General features: G+C 32.3%; 1 protein-coding gene across 3 annotated transcripts in view; it reads right to left on the minus strand.

Moving 5' to 3' along the window:
• Positions 1-21,110, minus strand: part of LOC124362739 (inhibitor of Bruton tyrosine kinase) — a 41,025-nt gene that overhangs the window by 3,860 nt on the left and 16,055 nt on the right. For all 3 annotated transcript variants that reach the window (XM_046817480.1, XM_046817479.1, XM_046817478.1), the window contains 13 exons: positions 19,818-19,951; positions 14,993-15,141; positions 14,051-14,173; positions 13,694-13,887; positions 12,399-12,488; positions 12,030-12,240; positions 8,662-8,786; positions 8,327-8,518; positions 5,261-5,430; positions 4,423-4,643; positions 3,999-4,246; positions 3,010-3,210; positions 228-333 (listed from right to left, as the gene is read on the minus strand). In XM_046817480.1, coding sequence (XP_046673436.1) covers positions 228-333; positions 3,010-3,210; positions 3,999-4,246; positions 4,423-4,643; positions 5,261-5,430; positions 8,327-8,518; positions 8,662-8,786; positions 12,030-12,240; positions 12,399-12,488; positions 13,694-13,887; positions 14,051-14,173; positions 14,993-15,141; positions 19,818-19,951 — 2,164 coding nt within the window. The remainder of the gene's footprint in view (positions 1-227; positions 334-3,009; positions 3,211-3,998; positions 4,247-4,422; positions 4,644-5,260; positions 5,431-8,326; positions 8,519-8,661; positions 8,787-12,029; positions 12,241-12,398; positions 12,489-13,693; positions 13,888-14,050; positions 14,174-14,992; positions 15,142-19,817; positions 19,952-21,110) is intronic.

The raw sequence follows: 21,110 nt of genomic DNA on the forward strand, positions 1-21,110 counted from the left end.
GTTTATACTGCATTTTGAAGTGTGGGTGCTGTTCAAGCTGTTGCTGGCAGATCGTGAGATATCGTAACAATTGCTGCTGGAGATGGCAGAACAAGATTTTTTCTAAACTCCACCACCAACAAGAAAACACTATAATATCAATTGGAAATCAAGTATTACTATATTATTTTACATTCTCATTTTACACAAAATTCTAACCAAATTTGTTATACAAATGTAGAACTGACTTGGGTGAGCTGTAGAGACTTGGATTTCATTTTGCATAAGTTGTCCCGTTGTTGGATCTCCTCTGCCATTATGTCAGCAAACTTTACAAATCCTTGATCTGGTCCACTGCACAAACCAACACATTCATTTTGGATACTCTTTAATGCTAATTTAATCACAAATAAAATTACTTATGTACAATGAAGAGATTCAAGGATAAGGTTAGCTAGATGGGTTTATAAATAGGTATACAAGGCAATTTTGTTTTGAGCACCACACTGTTGAGATAGAGGAAACATTGATATCTCTATATATAGAGATGGACAGGAGAGTGTTTTTGAAGTTTGGGCTTTCTCTTCAATAAGAATAAATTTTCCTTCGTAAAGCACATAAGCTAAGTTAAGAAATATCCAGGGTATAAAAACAGGTAAAGTTTTCTTTGTACACAGTAATTTACATATGTTGTAACTAACATTGTGTACACAGTAAAATATATTTTATGTTTTTATTACAAAAGTTTCTATTTTAATAAAATAGATTAAGTGCCTTTCAATTTAGTGAAAATCTTATTCGGTTCTCATAAAAGCTAATAAATTTATAATATTTTTCTTGATATCAACAAAATTTTCATTTTTACCACTTGTTTTTTAGGTTACCTGTCAAATAAATTGCAGTGACAAAATGTTGTACAATCTAAAAATATGGTTGGTCCTCAAAGGGTTCAGACAAAATAATTCAGAATGTGGGTTGGTCTGTTTTAGCAGTATGCATTTTGTGTTTTTATGATGTTTCAGCTCTTCAAACAGAAAACAACTAATCAACTTTAACATATAGTTAACTTTAACATTGTATAGGCTGATCCATTTCGTATTTTATAATATAAGGTGTGTTCAAAAAGTATCGCGAATTTTAAATTTTCGCGGGTTACGTATATTTGAATTTAATTTTTTTGTGGCGTTATGTTGGTACATATGTCTCTCACTTATGTTGACAATTTCGGCCATTTTGAATGTTCAGTTAATTGTTGACAGCTGCTTTGCTTGCACGTGTTTTGGTTAGTCTTCGATTTTTACCTATTCAAAAAAATGGAACAAAGAACCTGTATCAAATTTTGTGTGAAAACGAAATTAAGTGTGCGGATGCATTCCGAATGTTGACTGTGGCATACGGAGAAGCTACTTTGGACAAAAGCTGTTTATCGGTGGTACAAAATGTTTTCTGAAGGCCGAGAAGATGTGAACGACAAAGAGCGTGCCGGACGCCCAAGCACTTCAACAACAGACAAAAAATTGATGAAGTGAAGAAAATGGTATTGGCCAATCGTCGAATCACCGTTAGAGAAATTGCCGAGGACCTAGGCATATCGATTGGCTCGTGCCATTCGATTTTAATCGATAATTTGGGCATGAGATGGGTCGCCGCAAAATTCATACCAAAATTGTTCAATTTCGATCAAAAACAGCATCGCATGAACATTGCTAATGAGATGTTGGAATCCGTCCGCGCAGCCCGAATCATGGGTTTATGGTTATGACGTGGAAACCAAAGCTCAATCATCTCAATGGAAGCTGCCGCACGAACCAAGACCGAAAAAAGCACGCCAAGTTCGGTCGAATGTGAAAGTTTTGCTTACAGTTTTTTCGATTGCAGGGGCGTGGTGCATCATGAGTTCTTGCCACAAGGTAGAACGGTGAATAAGGAATATTACCTGCAAGTTATGCGCAATTTGCGTGAAGCAATCCGCCAGAAACACCCGAATTTGTGAAAAAACAAAAATTGGCTTTTGCACCACGATAACGCCCCTGCTCACACATCGCTGCTTGTACGCGACTTCTTGGCCAAAAACAACACACGAATGATACCGCAGCCACCGTATTCCCCAGATCTGGCCCTTGTGACTTTTTCTTGTTCCTGAAACTGAAGAGGCCCATGAAAGGACGACGCTACGCCACGATTGACGAGATAGAGACGGCATTGAAGGAGGAGCTGAACAAGGTACAAAAAAATGATTTTTTGAAGTGCTTCGAAGATTGGAAAAAACGTTGGGACAAGTGTATAATATTCCAGGGGGATTACTTTGAAGAGGACAAAATAGATATTCACGAATAAATAAATAATTTTTGAAAATACACAAAATTCGCGATACTTTTTGAACACACCTCGTATACCATATCCCATAACATGTGTTCCATAATATTAAATATATATATATATATAGGTTGGCCCATTTTGACACTTTTGTTGATAGGGTTGGTCCAGTCTGCTTTAGAAAATAACAGATATCTGTATTGGACCAACAGGTTTTCGTAAATATTTTAAAATAGAGCAGGTAGAGGTTGGTACATTTTATTATTACATATACCTTTTTTTATTCAAAAAGCAGTGGATAATCTGAAAACTGAAACATTTTGGATTGGTCCTCTTTTTATTTAAACAACTAAAATTTAAGTTGTGTTTCTAAAAGGCAAATTTTAAAAGTTTCTGAGTTCAACAATGGGGATTCTTAACGGTGAAATAAATTCTTGGTAAAGTTTTTACAAGCTAATAAGTTTAGCTATTACCTATTCAAAGTCAAACTATATTCAATTGAGGTTATTATTTAAAATTTTAATGTAGCTGCTGCCATTAAAGTTACTTATTCAAACAACAATGTCAATTTATATGTAAAACGTCTTTAACGCATAACGAGTATAAATGTTTGATATGTCATTAAAAACTGGTAATTTCATAAAAAACAACACTAAAATATTTTTTGTAAGAGCTAGTTTGATCGATGTTGAGACAATAATGGTAAAGAATTACCGAGTAGGTGGAGAACCGACTGTCCTAGCACTGCGCATGATGTCTGCCAGGGAACAGTCTATATTGTTGTTGATGGTAGCCCATGGAGTGCGCACAGGTTCCGGCTCTGGTTCTGGTTCTTTCATCCCACCATCGGCCAGTAGCTTCTTGCGCTGTTTCTGTGATAACTTCACTGCAGGACTTCGTTTGATCTCAATATAACTATTAAAAATAATTACAAAGTATAATAAAAAAAGTATATTGTGTCTTTTTCACATCGAAGCATTATATTTAATTGAATTTATGCTTATTTCAACATTAACTTAAGTTACTTAATACAATCAATTTACAAGTTAGACGAATGAATCTATATACTGACCTCTAAAATTACAAAAATTTCCATAAGTAATGGATTACTGGAAACACATGTTATTAAGGGCTGGCTGTACTGGTGGTCAATTGATTGTAGCCCCATAAGAACATGGCTACCACTAATTTGTACACAATTAATTTGTTACAAAAAAAAATGTTAGTAATTTCAACTAAGTGCTAAACTGTCTTAACTTTTTCAACATTGCTACCCATTTCTTACTAACAAGTATAGATTCCAATTAAAAAAAGGAGCAATGTTCAGATTATATGACGCTCTGTAAACATTGTGATATCATATTCACATTGTGTAGGAGAGGAAAGTCATGGATAATGCCAGCGAGAAGTATACCATAGTGCTTATTCTACTATTCCACAACTGGATTTTCTAAGTAAGTTGATATTACATAGTTGATTTATTTTTGTATTTGAAAGTATAGTCTCAAAATATAAAACATGGTTTTTGTAGAAAAATTAAAAGTTAGTTATATTTCTCAATACATAATAATTTAATTTACATTGTATTATATATCAAATAAATTTACAATTTATTTTTTGTACATTTTTGTCTCTCATGTCAGCTTATAAAATGAGGTTCATTAATGGTTAACTAGTCCGACAGACGGGAATTTTAAAATTACCTTGATTTTGGAGAAGATCCCATTTTAGGTGGAGTGGAAGACAGCTCAGGGAACTGTCTGTTGTCTTGTATGACTGGGTGGGGGTTGATGGAGGGAGAAGTGGAAGGAGCGATGGAGGAATTCAAAGAGGGAGGCACAAGTCGAATGTAGGCCTCCTGGGTTGGCTGGATGTGAGCTGCAGTCACCAACGCCTTCAAGCGGTTCTGTACTGTCTTCTGCGCCTTGTCTACTGTCACCCATTCTTCTTTCTAAAACATAAAAATTAAAATGTTTACTATATTTTAATTGTTAAAACTTATTCTTCTTCAGTAAAACCATCTGTGGAGATGACCGGCAAACATGGATAGTCAAACTTCATGAATAATCTACAAAGTTACTGACAACAAGTGTAGTTAGGATAAAAAAGCCTAAAATAAAACCTCACCTTGTTTTTCTGATCCAGTTCGACTAAGTCTTCAAAAACAACTTTCTCAGATGAAGTGTCCAAACTACAGTCCAGGTCACTGTTTGAGCTCACTGACTCAATTCGCTTTCTTTGCGATTCACTTGACTTCCGGTTCCTAAATACTTTCTTTTTCCCTCCTGTTGGTGTTGGGTTTGATTTGTTCAATTTTGTTATTATTAATTCATCATCATTGGTCAATTCTAAAACATACAATGAAGATACATTTTTTATTATTAGTGAGTTGAATTGAAATTAACAAATTAACATCAAATACAATTTTGTTCTATTTTAAAAAAAAAGAGACCAATGTTTTGTTCTTGTGCACCTCTATATAAAAAATTTGCCTTTTGTATTATCTGGTTCCTAAAAATCTAACTTATGGATTTGTCTGTTATACACACGCGCGCGCGCGCACACACACACACACACACACACGCGCGCACACACACACACACACACACACACATAAATATATAAAATCATCAAATAATATATTGTCTACAGCTGTAAAAATAAACATTTGAACCTATGAGTTTATTTATTTTGTATGTATTGTTAGATTACACAATAACATCTTTAGTAGCTACAGAGACTTCTAATAACATCACTAAAGAGATGTAATAATACATACAATTGAATAATGTACCGAATTTATTAGCAAAGATTCCAATTTACTTTATCCTAGAATGTAGCCTTGGTATTTACTAATTTTAACCACTTGTCCATCTTTTGTACCATGCTTAACACTGAATCTTTAGATATTATTATTATAACTGTGTCTTTCAATAATATCGAGTGTACTGATAAGAACACAAACCTTCAGAATCCAGCCAAGTGACTCCACATGAATTTGCAATGTCAACTATGTCATCTTCACTTACATCAGTTGTGAATGGAGTTATTATTCGTTTACACATGGCTGGTATCATGTTCCTGTAGTATCTAGACAGCTCTTCCAGCGTGCTGTTGTCTAATATATCCAAGATCCTGAAATAGATATTGAATTGACTAATTCACCCTCTAATTTAATTCAAAACTATTACAGGTGGTTACTGAAATCTTCTTTTTTAAAGTATTGTTCAAAGTTTTATTATAGTTTTCTGTAAACATTTTAACCATGAAGATTGTGAATAATTTTACTGGCTCCGAAACACATCACCCAGCACAATGGTATTGTCTGTGCTACCAATATAAGTAGAATAAATTTACTAATAATGTCATGTGACTGAAATGATTTTTCCTTAGATAGCAGAACAGAAATTCACTTGAATGACATGTGAAATGCTCTTGTGTGTGGAAGCAACCAACATACTATACAGTAACAGTCCAAAATAATAAATATCTGTTTAAGTCGAGAGAGTGCTTTTGTGAAAAATTATGATCTATTATCTGGTAACAGTGGTCCAAAAGAAAAAAGTATGCTTCCCAATAATTTAAATATACATTCAAAGGCTTCTTCTATTATTGAATGTAAGGAAAAAAATATACATACATTTTCATACTTCATACCATTTGCCATTAGAGTAAAAAACATCCAATATGACCCAGACATCAAAATTGTAGGTAGGTCAGGTGAAGAATGTAAATTTGATCACTTTGTTGTTTATTTTGCAGACATGTCATACTAGTGATAGTCAAATCATTGATTAGGTTACTTTTCTAAGATTTCGAATAGGTACAAAAATGTCACAAAAGTATGTCAAAAATGTGTTTTAGCAATCGGTAATTAGCTTATTGCCGATCAGCTGTAATCCGTTAATATAAGCAGCAATTCACAGCGATGCTCAAGCATAAAGTAAATTCATCAAATTACGATTATTATTTAATCATACAGTACTTGAAATATTATAAAATGTTTTAGCTATCTGTAATGTGGGTACTACCGACCAGCAGTAATTAATGAACAGACAATGTAGATTTATGGTGATGCATGAATATAATACAGAAAATATGAACAGCATTCAAAATTGTTATTATACCTGTACATGACGCTTAGCAATGACGAATTCAAACCAATTAGTTTATTCTGGACTTTCACATAATACAGAAATTGTGAATGCGTACATACAGTGTACTCAAAATTGATTTCGTTGACATTTTGGGATGGCATATTTACACTAGCTGAAGACGGGAGCACTAACATGATTCAAAAAATTTTCCACTACGTGACTTCAATTTTAGGAAACATGCGAGTGCAATGAGCTCGTGACCATAACTAACAACACACATTATACTAGACTTTAAATGCAGTTTTCAAGGCAGAAAATCATCTAGGAGACATTGTGTCCATTTTCACTGATGAGGAATGCGATACTAATCAGACATAAATATTGATATAATTCCTAGACAGAAACGATCTTAAAATAATCTTAATTTCCGGTTTGTAAACCCAGTTTTGTGAACCACCATGTTGTTTGAAAGACCTCAGCCTGCTTCTTGCTTCTCGAGAACAAGACAGTTAGTGAAGGAGGTATTAGTGTCCTCTCTCTTTCTTTTACATGTGCTTTTTAAAATGAATTGATGAAATATTAAATATTGATGATTAACTATATCTGTTTACATCTAACATGATAAAATAGTAATTTGAGTGAGATTTTAAAATTTAAGTTGTGATTTAGTGATGAATCTAAGTTTGGTAAACACATGCCGAGAACATATGTGTAAATCAACACATGAGTTTGAAGAGGTGTTTCCAATCAATAAATCAGTGATTTGAATTCAAAAACCAAAAGGAAAGTGGATGATTTATTTTTTCTTGCTAGTGAAAATCAGCCATAGAAAATTTAAGTGGTTATGATGAAATGAACCTACACCTATAAAACAGGAATATTGCAACAGTTAAAAGGAAGAACTGATTTACAGAACTACAGGTGAGTCATAAATACCTAATATAAAGTGCACTGCACTACATCGACATAAAGACTCAATAACATGGGGCTAGAAATAAACTATCTAATAGTCTATCTGAAATTGATTTACATCAAGTGATTATCAATTGGGGGCACTCAAGTAATCACATAAACATTGATTCATGATAAATAACTACCAAGTAAGGGACCATAATAATTGACATTCCACAACATTGATATTCATTAAATGGCACTATCAACCTGGGCTTTAAGATTGACACTATACAAATTGATCATCATCAAATGGCGCACAACTGAGGGACAATTAACACAGAATCCACACTGAACATCGTCACTAATACTGACGTTGATCTATGCTACTAATACTAATACTTGCAACTCAACTTTTGTTACTTGCAGTGTTTACATTGTCAGTACTTCCTGAGATTAGGTTGTGGTACCATAGACGTATGTAATGTATCATTCATTAGAAATAGATTTCCTTGAATCACGTACAAGTCCTCTTGATTTTAAAGCACCTATATTTATAGAAAACTTAATAAAATTAGCACTTCATTAAGTGACCAGAATATAATATGTTAATATACAGGTAGTAATGAACAAATTTCACAAGCATCGATTCAGCAATGTCCTGTTCAATAATGGACAAAACATCTAAGAAACTGATAGGAGTCCAAGTAAATTGATTATAACAGCTAATTCTTAAAAGTTCAAGACACTAAAAAACTACAAAAGTTCAGGGGCTAATTTTTTTAGAACCAAGTCACATTGGGAATCTTAGAATCTAATTTAACTTCTTACTTACCAATAAGTAAGACGTTTAATTTAATAATGAAATGTTCCGCTATATAAAAATATGATGTACATGGTGTCAACAATACCAGCAACAACACAGCAGTGAGGTTATTCATGTGACCACTGTGGAATCATCGTCCTGAATATGTTAAAAAAAACTCAAAATCATTGAAGCAGATGAGAATACGGTTTCTAGGAGATGACAAATATAAACTAACCTGGTCTCCAACACCGCTGCTAGATTGAGAGAGATGAACTGCATACAACAACACTTGAGCTGATCAGCATTGTAAGTGATGGCCAGCTGTAGCAGGTAGGCTGCGTTACGGAGACTGATGTTTCCTGACAGTGCCACCTCACAAATCTGCTTCAAACGAGTTATGAACAGCTGGTCAGCTACCACTAGTACACTATCGACAATAAAATAACAAGTTATAATGTTATAATAACAATCAATTTCATATTTTTTTGTTCAAAGTGTTGCATTTAAAATTCAAGATCAAACAAAATTTAATTATTTTTCCTTAAACAAATTATTTAATAATCTATTTACCTTGAAATGTAATCAACATCCTGGCTTTCGATTAGTGTAACTGCTTCATCTTTGTAAAGAAAATCTAGAACTTCACGGAGAATAGTTTGAGGGATTGGAAGGCTTAAATTAGTAGTTGCTTCTGCCTAAAAAAAAAAAACAATAGTCAATTTACATAATCAAATGAACAAAGAATACAATAGTCCTTTCAGCTTACTCAAAAGAAGTAGATAGATTTTTATGGTGTATAAAATATAATTTATTTACTCTTTCGGATTCACAATCACTTTATATCTTGAATACCATTAGAGTTACAAAAAAAGTTTTTAAACAAATGGTTTAGGAAATGTTACAAGCATTCCAAAACACTTTATTTTTTTCTCTAACTTAATAAACTTCACAAAAAACAGAGTTGTGAATTTTTTTAAAGTTTGAACAGCCACCATATTGAAATGAAGCGGTGTACCAGATGGCCAACATACCTAGCAAATATATTTATAATATCAATTTTTGTATTAAGTTTCAATTTATTTGCCACAGTTACAGTTTCCACAAGCTACATTGTATAACACCAATAAAATATATATATATATATATATATATATATATATATATATATATATAATTTGTATAAGTGGCAATAGCCTAATTTAATTTCAATAAACATTGAATCACAAAAAGTAATTACTTGCTCCGCCGGGATTCGAACCCGAATCTCTCACTTGCAGGGTGAATGTGCTACCATTACACCACAGAGCCCTTACTTTTTACGATTCGATTATATTGTATTTGGCCGTATCTGTCACATATATATAAACTTTTAAACAGTGGGTGGTTTTGGATTCTGCGGATCATGTTTGGCAAAGTTACGCCGAAATTTTTGGTAAATAATATCATGTGGACAACTGCAATAGTCAGATTTTGTATGTAAATATACCAAAAATCAGACCAGACCCTGTGAGCCTAAAAAAACTCCTGGAAATGTATGTACCAATAGATTCACTTGCAATACGTTGAACTTTATGAAAGTTTGCTTACTTTAGCAGTTGGATTTAGAATTTTTCTTAAAGAATCCAACCACTCTTGAAAAGCAAAACTCGTCTGAGCGAAGAAACCTTGAGTCATTTAAATCTCAGTGTTGAAATAAATTACTTTAATTAAGCTATTTGAGCAAAGAAGAACACAATTCAATTTTGAACATAAAAAAACGTTACATGGAGTGGGTGTTACAACCATAAATGCAATTAACACCTCTTATATAGTTAATTAACTATATTTCCTCTTATTCTTTTTAACTATATTTTTTTAAAGTAATCTTTTGTAACTAAATTGTATTTATTATTAATTGGTTTAAGTAAATAAATTAATAAAATATTGGGAAAATTATTTTATGGATAAAATTACAATATGTGTGTTGGACAGTAATATAAAACGTGATTGTTAAGAAGTCTTCCTTTCTCTTCTCTTATTATTTAATTATTATTAATAGTTGTTCAAATATCGGTTTAGAACGCTTTATGGCTGAATAAAATATTCAAACTGTAAGAGGTTGTCAATTCAACCAATGCTACATGAGGCTACTGGTGAACAATGATTCCTTGGGAAAGCTAAGTATTTAAAATAATACATACTGGAAAAAGAAAGGGGCTACTGAAAAAAAACTTAGATTATGTTGGTTGTAGTAGGATGTTGCTTTGTAGGAACATTTTGAAGTAGAATAAACTCTCAATGACTCAAACCATGATAACTTAAAATCCTTGTTATCTCGAACACTATACCGTTCACTTTAGAACATCTTGATTGGTAAAAAGAGTAGGAAGATAGTTAAAAAATGTTATCTCTAATAGTTGAAGAAGCCAAATAATAACCTTTATAAGCATTAACCAACATCTACAGCTGAAATGTCAATAACACATTTACTAGTGTTATAACACTAGTCATAATTTATCTCCTCCTTAGTTCAAAATTTCACCAACATACCTCACCAACTTGAAAATCTACTAGAGTTAAAAACAAGCTACAACATGCATAAGTCATATGTCTAGTATTGTCTGTGTGATGTATGTTAATTTAGCATATGAAGTTTGCATTACACAGTCCTTTGTTTCCTATTGTAATTTTTCACTAAGTTTTATGTGTTCACACTTTTTGTACATCTACAAATGCAATGAGTGAGGACAAACAGTGGATGTAAGCCATTGTTGCTGAGTTCATAATTAATCACAAAAATTGTAGCTAGCAGGTATTTTTCTGAAATATCAGAACTTTGTAATACTACCATGAAAACATCTTCAAGAAAAAAAAAAAAGAATCATCAATATCTGCTCAGAATTCTAAACTATAATGCTGGAATATAATTTAAGCAGTTAATTTATTTTAAGAAGTTGAACTCATTAATAAAAAATATTAGTGACCTAGGAAATAAGCCTACATGGGCCTGTAGAAAGCCTGTGCGTAGGCTCGAGTTGCTGCCATGAAACCGTGGACGGATTGTAATTTGTTGTCTTTATTCAATATAAATCATGCGAACTACGTGGTGCGCTCGTCGCGTGCGTGCGCGCACACACACACACACACACACACACACACTTCATGAAATATTGTACTAATGTCAATCTTAGCGAATAATTAAAAGTATTAAAATTTAGGATGGTGTATTTCCAGAATCAAGAAGACATGGCAGAGTATTAACTTATATACAGTAGTTGGTTGAGAGGATTAAAGTGAAGCAGTAAAGTTAAATAGATAAATTATTCTACGAGCTACCATGAATCCATTCATAATTGTCGGTAGTGGAGTAACAGGTTAGATAAGGAGGGGGAGGGCAATGTTAGAAGTAGTCCCGTCTGTATTCAGCCGTAATAATTGATTCAGCCTCGTCAATACTGATAAGAGACAACCATTCATTTGAACGTTTTTTACACATAAATACCGATGGTGAATTGAAAATGTGGTGATCAGGAAAATATTGACAAAGATTTCTAAATAGAAGATGGGATATGTAGAAAGAGTAAGTTGAAGATATGGATTTACTAATTTGCATTGGAACAACTCCAATATTCCGTGCATATCGAGTATTATAAGAGTGTGAAGTTGTTGAGAAGATTGTTGTGAAGTTGTTATAAATATGGATGAGGATTGTTTTTATGAAAATTTTTGTTTTTATTTGTTTTAATTTAAAAATATTTAGGTGAATGACCACCTTTAATTCATTATTATGTTGCCTTTTTGTATAAATATTGCAATCTTATTTTTTAAACTATTTATTCATCCTTCATTGATTCAGTCCACTATTAGCAATAAATTAAGAATATTAGAACATCAAAATCTAATTTTAAAACAGTATATAGAGAGAATTTAGTATTTGTGGAACTAAACAAATCACGTACTTCAACCCATCCTCCAGTGAACATGCTATTGAAGTAATCGAGGCGAGCAGCCAGCACACACTTGTGGGCCCGAAAGCTGGCTCCATCACTGCTGGCTATGGACACATCATGCAGGTTTGCCAACATTAAGCGCTCAAATGGAAGTCTCTCTCCTAACACTTGCTGTACACTGTTGCCTTCCTCTTTCAATTTTATAGAACCCTCCTCATATCTGTAACACCAAACTTAAATAAAATAGTACTTTCAGGCAAAATATCACTCAACTTCTTTAAATGTACAATGACACATAATTTCATAAAATAACAATATTTAGGTTGTTAATATGTGGAAAACATTAATTTACTACCAATAAAAGTTTCTATTACTTACTTTAATAGATGAAGACACTTAATCAGAGTAGAAATTTTCCACAATTTAGCCAAGTCCAAAGCAGCTTTGACTATATCGCCTTTGAATAAACTGTAAAAATCAAAACAAGGTATTTCAAATGTATATCAAGTTTAAAACATTAGAAACGTCATGAATAAAACTTTATTATAGCATCTCATATTTTTTATTTAAATTGCAGAGCAATAATGTTAACCTCACTTTCTTGTCTATGTGTCGAGTAGAAAGTTTGAAATCGCTTTTAAATTAACTTAAAAAAGACCTAGAGACTTGAACTTTGGAATATACAACAGACTCAAATGACAATGTAATAGTGGTATTCTATTACTAAGGTTGCACCATTAAAACACAGATTGTCTCTAGATTATCAATAGATGTTTATAACAGCTTATTGTCTATAAAGTTTCCCAAGGAAATGTTATGATAACTGCATTAATAAAGAATTTGAGGATGTGCCCTTAAAACATTTTATATATGTAACATTGAGGTAAATTCATGTCTTATAAAATTATTTCCATTTTATTTTAATTTTCAGTAAATAACTACTAAGAAATATATTATTTGCAGATAGGTGTAATAATTTTTTTAAGTCAAAAACTATAATGGAAGACAAAATCATTAAATAAAAAAATTTTAAAGAGGGTTTAAGTGAGCAAAATAATTTCTACATTCACACAAATAAATAATTTCATATATATTTACTAAAAATATTTAATAATAATAGATTTTAATAGATTTGAAATTATCTGTAAAATTTATATTTATTATTTATAAATTTAAAAAAGAAGAATTTAAAAAATGAATTACCATTATAATTAAAAACCATGTGCCCACAGTTTTTATATTTTTATTATGTTCCTTTTTTTAATGCATACTCCATTATTTATAAATTTGCTTGGCATAAGATAAGGCAGCAGATGATTTTAATGTTTTTGTTTAAATTATTTGATTATTCTACCATTAACAGCTATTATGAGATCTAGTTCACCTCTTCACCTAGATAATACTATATTTTCATATTTTGTAGTCTAGGTAATGACAAACAATGTAAAATATTTGTTTGAGCTTCTCCGTTGCTGATTATTTTTTGCATCTCTTTAGACGAACATGACTCCAGATTCCAGGAGTCAAGTCTGTAACAGTGTTGAAATCCAGATGTTGCGCTAAGAGGAAGGTGAACCGGAGTTGAACTCAATATATGAGTAATTCAATTGAATTAATTCTCTCTTACTTATCATTTCACTGACTACGATCACTGTTTGTGTTTATGCACATACTTGGTTTGAAATGGTCCTGGGTGGATGATATCACAGTCATGAGTGTAGGCGAAGGTAAGGACTTGAAGGAGTACTTCTCTATCAACTCCCTCCAGTGTAACTGTTCGAACAGTACCGCTGCGAGACATGTTGGCAAACTCCTCACTGACCATTGCCAGTATCAAGTGGTGAGCAGCCACTGAATACCTGTCACTCTGAAATAGAATATCAGTTCTTTTATTGTTTTTAAACTGTAACAATGATATATTAGGTTGGTAATAACATTATGGACAGTTAAATAAAAATTGGTAACATTAACAAAAAATAAAAACTTATATACAAAAATTGAAACACAATTATGTATTTAAAAATACTTACTTCTATCAAGATATCGTGGAGAGAGTCATCTTCATGAGCATCATTCAGAAGTGCTGCTAGCTGTTTGGGGAATTCAGAATCTCCTACTATTGGGATATCTGTAAGATTCACTTTTGGATTTTCCTGAAACAATTAAAAAATAAAGTTAATTAATTTGGCCAATAAATTGGCTTGGGATCAGTTTTATTTGCATTTGAAAGAAGTAAACTAAAAATGTTCTATTTCAACCCTCAAAATGTTGTCTTTATTCTTAATTCTCAATACCAATTAGCTCAATCTCTCAGATTTGGAAGCTATTTGTTCGGACTAAGATACTATTTGCGATGCTCAAATCTCTGGGATTGACATGCCATCTGGGAGGCAAGGAGGATTATTGTGAATATGATTTTGTCGATTCAGTTGTTCTCCATAAGGGTGTTAGAGGATGCTGTCATGAAGTACTGTGGCTGCAGTGACCATACATGATTACTATTCCGACTCTATTGAAGTCGGTACGTAACGGTGTGTCACGTCGTGTTGCAGTCAAGGTGTTAAAGGTCTCAACTGATCAAAATTATTTGGATGCCACCTTTAATTTTTTCTCATATTATTGTGCATATATCTCATGAACCATTCAAATAATGCCTACTGCTATACTGTACTGACACCCCTAAATTTGACATTCTTCTGCTTTGCATACATCACACCTGGAATTTTCCATAAAACCTGAGTCCATAATTTTTGAATTTTCAAACAAAAATGTGGGTTTAATGGACTAATGCTTATGAGCAGTATTATATTCTATGCTAAACAATAATTTATTGTTAAAATATTTAATAAAATGTAGATATGTAGATTTATTTACATAAACCTGAAATTTGTATTTTTTTAAGTTATTTATTGAGAGTTTTAAGCTTCTTTCGCAGTGTTGACAACAGAACTAGTCTAAAAGCAGAAAATAACCTGAATAACAATGAAGTTTTGGCCTTTGGGATCAGCTGAGATGTGGACGGCACGATGAATATGAGGAACCCTGTTTATTGATATGTGATGAGAGTCCAACGTCTCTATGAACCGGTTGAAAGGCGTGTTCTCGGATTTTGGTATTGATACTGAAAAAGGTCAAAACTACCATAAAAATTAAAACCAAAGTACAACAGCTATAAATAAGTTTTTAACGGAATTACTACACATTTGGTTTTATGTAATGTATAAAATGTGTCTAGCATGCTTGTCTAATTAAATACATCCCACTTCCAAATTTTCGGATAAGTTAGAGAACAACACCCACAGAATATTCAAATTCAAAGTTATCATTAATATAAATACTAAGGAATACAAAAACACAATGAAAAACCTCTTGTGTTAAATTATAACAATTAAATAAAACACTTTAGACATGCTCTAAATATAACACACATAAAACCAGAACTAAAAAAGCTAATTAATTTTAATTATAGTTTTAAAGAACAACAAGGTGGAGAAGATAGGCCAAATGAAACCAGCAAGACTCATATATATGGATCTCTGCTAATACTTATAACTAAAATTATAGAAGATGAGACAGAAGTGATGAGTTCAAAACACAAAGTGGATAAATGTATATTTTAATTGAAAATTTAACTATTTGCAGTAACAGAAACAGACATTAAATGGGGATACAAACAGAAAAGGATAGGACAGAAGCTATAATTATTCTTTTTATTTCTAGTTATGTCTCCCACAAGCAAAATTAATGGTCAAAATACCTTCAGGCTGAAGTTTTCTTTTTGTCATCTTTTGCCACCTAAATTCACATAACTGCCTCATTGTTCCCTAGATATAATTTTCCTCAGCATCTCAGATACAAGGCCCAAGCCTAGCAATGATTTAGTAGTCTGAGATTATTAAATGTAACAAGTAACATCCATTAGAAAAGGTGATGTTTTTTACATTAACACGGAAAATCAATCAATTGGTTAGGTTATCTAAATATTGACCATTTTTTCCAACCACTGTATTTACATTCTGTACTTTCTACAATAGTGTCAATAACACATATTATAACCTCTTTTGTACACCATATTAAACTTATGGTATATCTCACCAGTGTTGAATAACTGCATCATACAGTTCCACCAGCATCATATAAAGTTAGTTCTTTTACTTCCTTACAACTGCTTTGAACATGTATAAGTAATGGTGAAAAACAGAAATCAGGAACCCAACCCCCGCTTTCATGTAATAAGAGAAGTAGGGGAATAGTTGCTGTACCAGTACCAATGTACAAGCAGTCCAATTGAAAATTCCACTAAATGAGGAGACATTACAACTATCGGGATTTTTCTGGAAAAACAACTTAAAGCTGTTGACATTTATTATACAATTTGGAATAAACATCAAATTTTAAGAGTTTTGTACGAAATGTTTTTAGGCAGCTTAGTCTGCTAATTGCTCTCAACTCCCACTTATTCGGGAGTAATTCAAAAGACAATACCCACAGGTAGTTCAAAATTGCTGTTAATCTAGACTGAATCATATATAAGAATAAGAATATGTTTATTGTCATAAAGCTTACACAAGCATCAACACAAGCCATGTATAAAATATAAAAACTAGCAGAAGTCTAGATAAGGAAAATTTGATGCCCAAAACATGAAATTGCCAAAACAGTCACATCAATATTTCAATACTATTTTCACAGCATACACATGATGCAAAAAAAACCCTGCTTTCAACTGGAACTAATCAAAATCAGTGATGTTGTTTACTATTAGAGTAACTAGATAGAAGTTTCTTCTAATGAAGTGGAAGTCCATAAAATTTACAAAAATGTTTGTAAAAATTACCTTCTTAAAAACATCTTAACCATAAACGTTTTGAGACTTTTAAATTTTATCGTATGAATCATGACTAAAAACTTAAAGACTCCCACAATTTTTGTACTTGTTAGGTATCAAAAACTCTTAACGAGAATCACAAAATGTGATGAATGAACACTTATCCTGACTTCTTTTTATTATCACAAGGAAAGAGAGTTCACATCACTGAACAAAATAATGACTGATAATGGTCTATGGTTTTCTGAAATTAATCCTGAGTTAAGAAAATTAGCAATATATATTTCCTTAAAAATACTGTTGGACAATTTTTTGCACCATTTAAAAGTGTTTAATATGTAGTATTAATGACCCAATTCTTATTTTTGTGGAATAAAAGGCAATACATTTACTTCACATTGTGTTTCTCCTCTCAAAATTAAAATATCTGCCCTACAAATTACAATAGTTCTGCACGGTTCAATGATCCCATATCTGTATACAGGTACATTATTAACCTTTCCAGCGTTATTGACGCGGATCCGCGGAGGGCCACTACAAGCTCAAAACGTTATTGCCGTCGATCCGCGTTTTTGCATTCTTTATTTTCTTACTGTTATGTTAGTTGAATATTTTGCTGCTAGATAGTTCTAGTAGTCATGCGACATACAGACGGGTTGCCCTGCCTCGAATTCTATTACAATGGGAGTGGCAGTGGTTTCTAATTGGCCAAACACTGTCTAGCGGGCGTGGCCCCGCGCCTTTCACAAAGTCATTGACGGGAGCTCCCGTCAAGGCATCTAGTCAGTTAGTTAGTGAGAAGCGTCCGGTTCACGCACATGTATTTTGGTTATCGCTAATTTTCTGTTGTGTCCTATTCTTTTTATAGTAAATTATTAATATTATATACAGCAGTGTCTAGCGGGCGTGGCCCCACGCCTTTCACAAAGTCATTGACGGGAGCTCCCGTTAAGGCATCTAGTCAGTTAGTTAGTGAGAAGCGTCCGGTTCACGCACATGTATTTTGGTTATCGCTAATTTTCTGTTGTGTCCTATTCTTTTTATAGTAAATTATTAATATTATATACAGCAGTGTCCAGTGTTTATTTTTTTTTTTTTACAATTATTTGTGTGAATGGCGAATCCAGACTTTTCGGAATTTGAAGATTTGGTAATTCTGAGCAATTACTTGGTCAACCCCAAACTTTTTCATATTTTACTACGGTCATAAGGATGTTCTCAGAAAGCAAGAAACACAATTCAAGCCCCGCAAGGCCGTCCTACAGGTTGCCGAGCGATAAGAAGGTTCAAAGTCCACGCGATAACAGTGGCTTGTGGGAGACGCGCGGAATGCCAGTTGTGACAGCCCGCCACCAAATAAACACTCTTTGTCTACTTTCGTATTTTTCTAATTTTATTATTTTGTAATGTAGTATATGTTTATCTGTAAAACTGTGTTTCATTCCCCAACTTACTGAATAAATTGATAACAAAATTAGTGACAACTATACTGCTATTCTACGATATTCTCAAAAGTTAAAAATTAGCCTAGGAAATCCAAAAAGGGGTAAACAAATTTTATTTACCGTTAAATAACTCTATTTTGACATACAGAAACAAAAATAAATTTAACTTTACACATTGGAAATAAAAAAAATTGTAACTTAATAAAGATCAGGTCCAGTTTTTCATGACGCTTAAAGGGTTAAACACGTCTCTATTATTAAAAATATGTTTTAACTATATATTTACGTTTGTTCTTTTCTCACTGTTTTACAATATGGACAAATCATGTTTATTAATAAGAAGGTTTTTATAATATAAACAATAAATAACCTTTGTAAGAGATGAACAAAGCAAAAAAAAAAATCAAACGAGTGGATTTTCGCAGCAAATAGGTGTGGAGGGATACAGTTTCACCACGTGACGATCCACGTAGTTACTGTTAGGAGTAACTGCCAAGCATAAGTGTAAAAACGAGTTGAAAATCTATCAATTAAACAAATTTATATTGGAATAAATTAAAATAATTAAATTATAAAAATTACTAAATAAATTCGTATTTTATAAAAACATATATTGAATTTTGAATGTATTGGCATGGATTCGAGATTATAAGTGGAAGGGAGCTTCTTCTGTCATCCTCAACCTTCCACAATCTTCTTGACTGGCATTTGAACAGTTAAGACATATCTTTAGAGCACATGTAAATTGGTCCATTAATTTTAATGTTAATTAGTTTTTATGAACCAAGTATTAAAACATATATATATATATATATATATATATATATATATATATATATTTGTTCTGATATCACATGAGAAATTAATATAAGTATAGTCACACATAAGTTAATAGACTGAGATTCAATAGTGAAGTTTATCATGAGGTGAATGTAATAAAGTGTATATAAAAAGGGTTTCTTCATATAAAATATAGTGAGTGTTTTAGTGTACCTGCAAATTTAATCATTTTAAAGAAGAATGAAATATAGATTTTAAGCAGACAGCAATTTTCTTTACAGTATCGAAATGACCTACAATTCTGTTGAGGGAAGTAACACGATATTTTTCATTAGACTTTGATTGAAGCAAATTCAAAATAGTGTTTTGAACTATAAGAAATATAATGACCTAGTGACCCACATACTTGATACAGTGATTTATGGGTTTGAAATTTAATATTATAAACTTACCCATGAATTTTAAACTGAATGCCATTATTTACATCTAAAACAAAACATTAACATTTATTGTCCAATGACATATGAATCCATCATCTAACATGAATTTAAACTTTTTTATTTGACATCAAAATACAGACATCCAACAGCTCCAACCCACTGTATTTGGTCCCATCAAACTTGGCCTGAATACTACATCGGGGACCTTTTCATTTGGAACCAACAATGTGAGACATATCCACTATTCACCTTACATTGAACCCTTTCATTTTTTGTGAAATAACATACCTATCAATAAACATACCTGCTACTTTTTTCTTTAGCTTGGGTTTAACACGAGCTAAGTATCCCTCCCCGTCTGCAGTAGTGAGCAGAGCACATGACCGACATAGGCTTATTCCAGTAAATGTGAGGCTGCGTTTCAGTGGATAAATGCACCTATAATACAAATATATTCTGTTTTTATTACACATGTATTAAAAACATGAGCATTGCTGTAATCAAATATGATTATTATAACCAATGGGAACTAAATTACCAAAAGAAACTGAAAAATCTCAGACTCACCATGAATACAAAATTTAAATGGACAGACCGGGTTAAGATAACATGCAGAAGAGTCTTCAATGGCATCCACGGTTTGCCTTGTATCCGTCATTCAATGTTAAGATGATGCTCATTACGACTAAGTGTCACTACCAAGCTTTTACTACTGTGATTCATGATGAGTAACACGAATGTTGAGCAATTGGAAAAGACTCCAGCATGATCAGACCTATTATATTAAATTTATTTTTAATTTCAGATGTAATGAGCATTTTACACAATATTTTTCAGAAGTTGCACTCATGAAAATTGATCAAATTTGCAAATTCCATATTCTTATACTGAAATGATTCAACTTTATCTCTGATATTAATAAACAATATAAAAGAAGGGGAGCCATATTAATATCAATTTCAATTCATTCAATCAACAATTTTTAATAAGTCCTTTACTGTTCAGTAAAGATTTTCACCTTTCGAATGCTCTCCCCGATGATATTAAATGTATTGAGGACTGTACACTCTTTGGGGCAAGGGGCAGGGACTTGCTACTGGGGAGCCTATGGGGGTAACGGGTGGTGGTGCTTGTGACATACATGTGGTCAATTGATATGTTAGAGCGATTGAACATGTCTTTGTTTTTTTTATGCATTTAGAATATTTCTTGTGTTTATTATTTCTTTTGTATTTTAAGTTTTCTTGAATTCATTTAAATGTATGGAAATTCATTTAATTTTGTTAATATTTATTTTAAGTATAAATTAATTACTTACCTCACCTGTATTTGACTATTGTAAATGTATTGTATATGGTATGAGATTGGGTGGTAAAGAGGGCTTGATAGCCTAAACTCCGACTCTTTAATAAAGGCATTTTTCACTTCACTTCAATAATTTCTACTGAAAGCACTAATAGTGAAGAGCAACAGTTATATTTTCAGCTTACATCTGAGTGGGTTTTACGACAAATTTATAAATATTGATGTAAATACTAGATACCTGAAAACCTAGCTACTACCTGGAAATTGGATAATTGATTAAGTTATTTGGTAT

Source organism: Homalodisca vitripennis, chromosome 5, assembly GCF_021130785.1.
Source record: "Homalodisca vitripennis isolate AUS2020 chromosome 5, UT_GWSS_2.1, whole genome shotgun sequence".
In the NCBI taxonomy this organism is placed as follows: Eukaryota; Metazoa; Arthropoda; class Insecta; order Hemiptera; family Cicadellidae; genus Homalodisca; species Homalodisca vitripennis.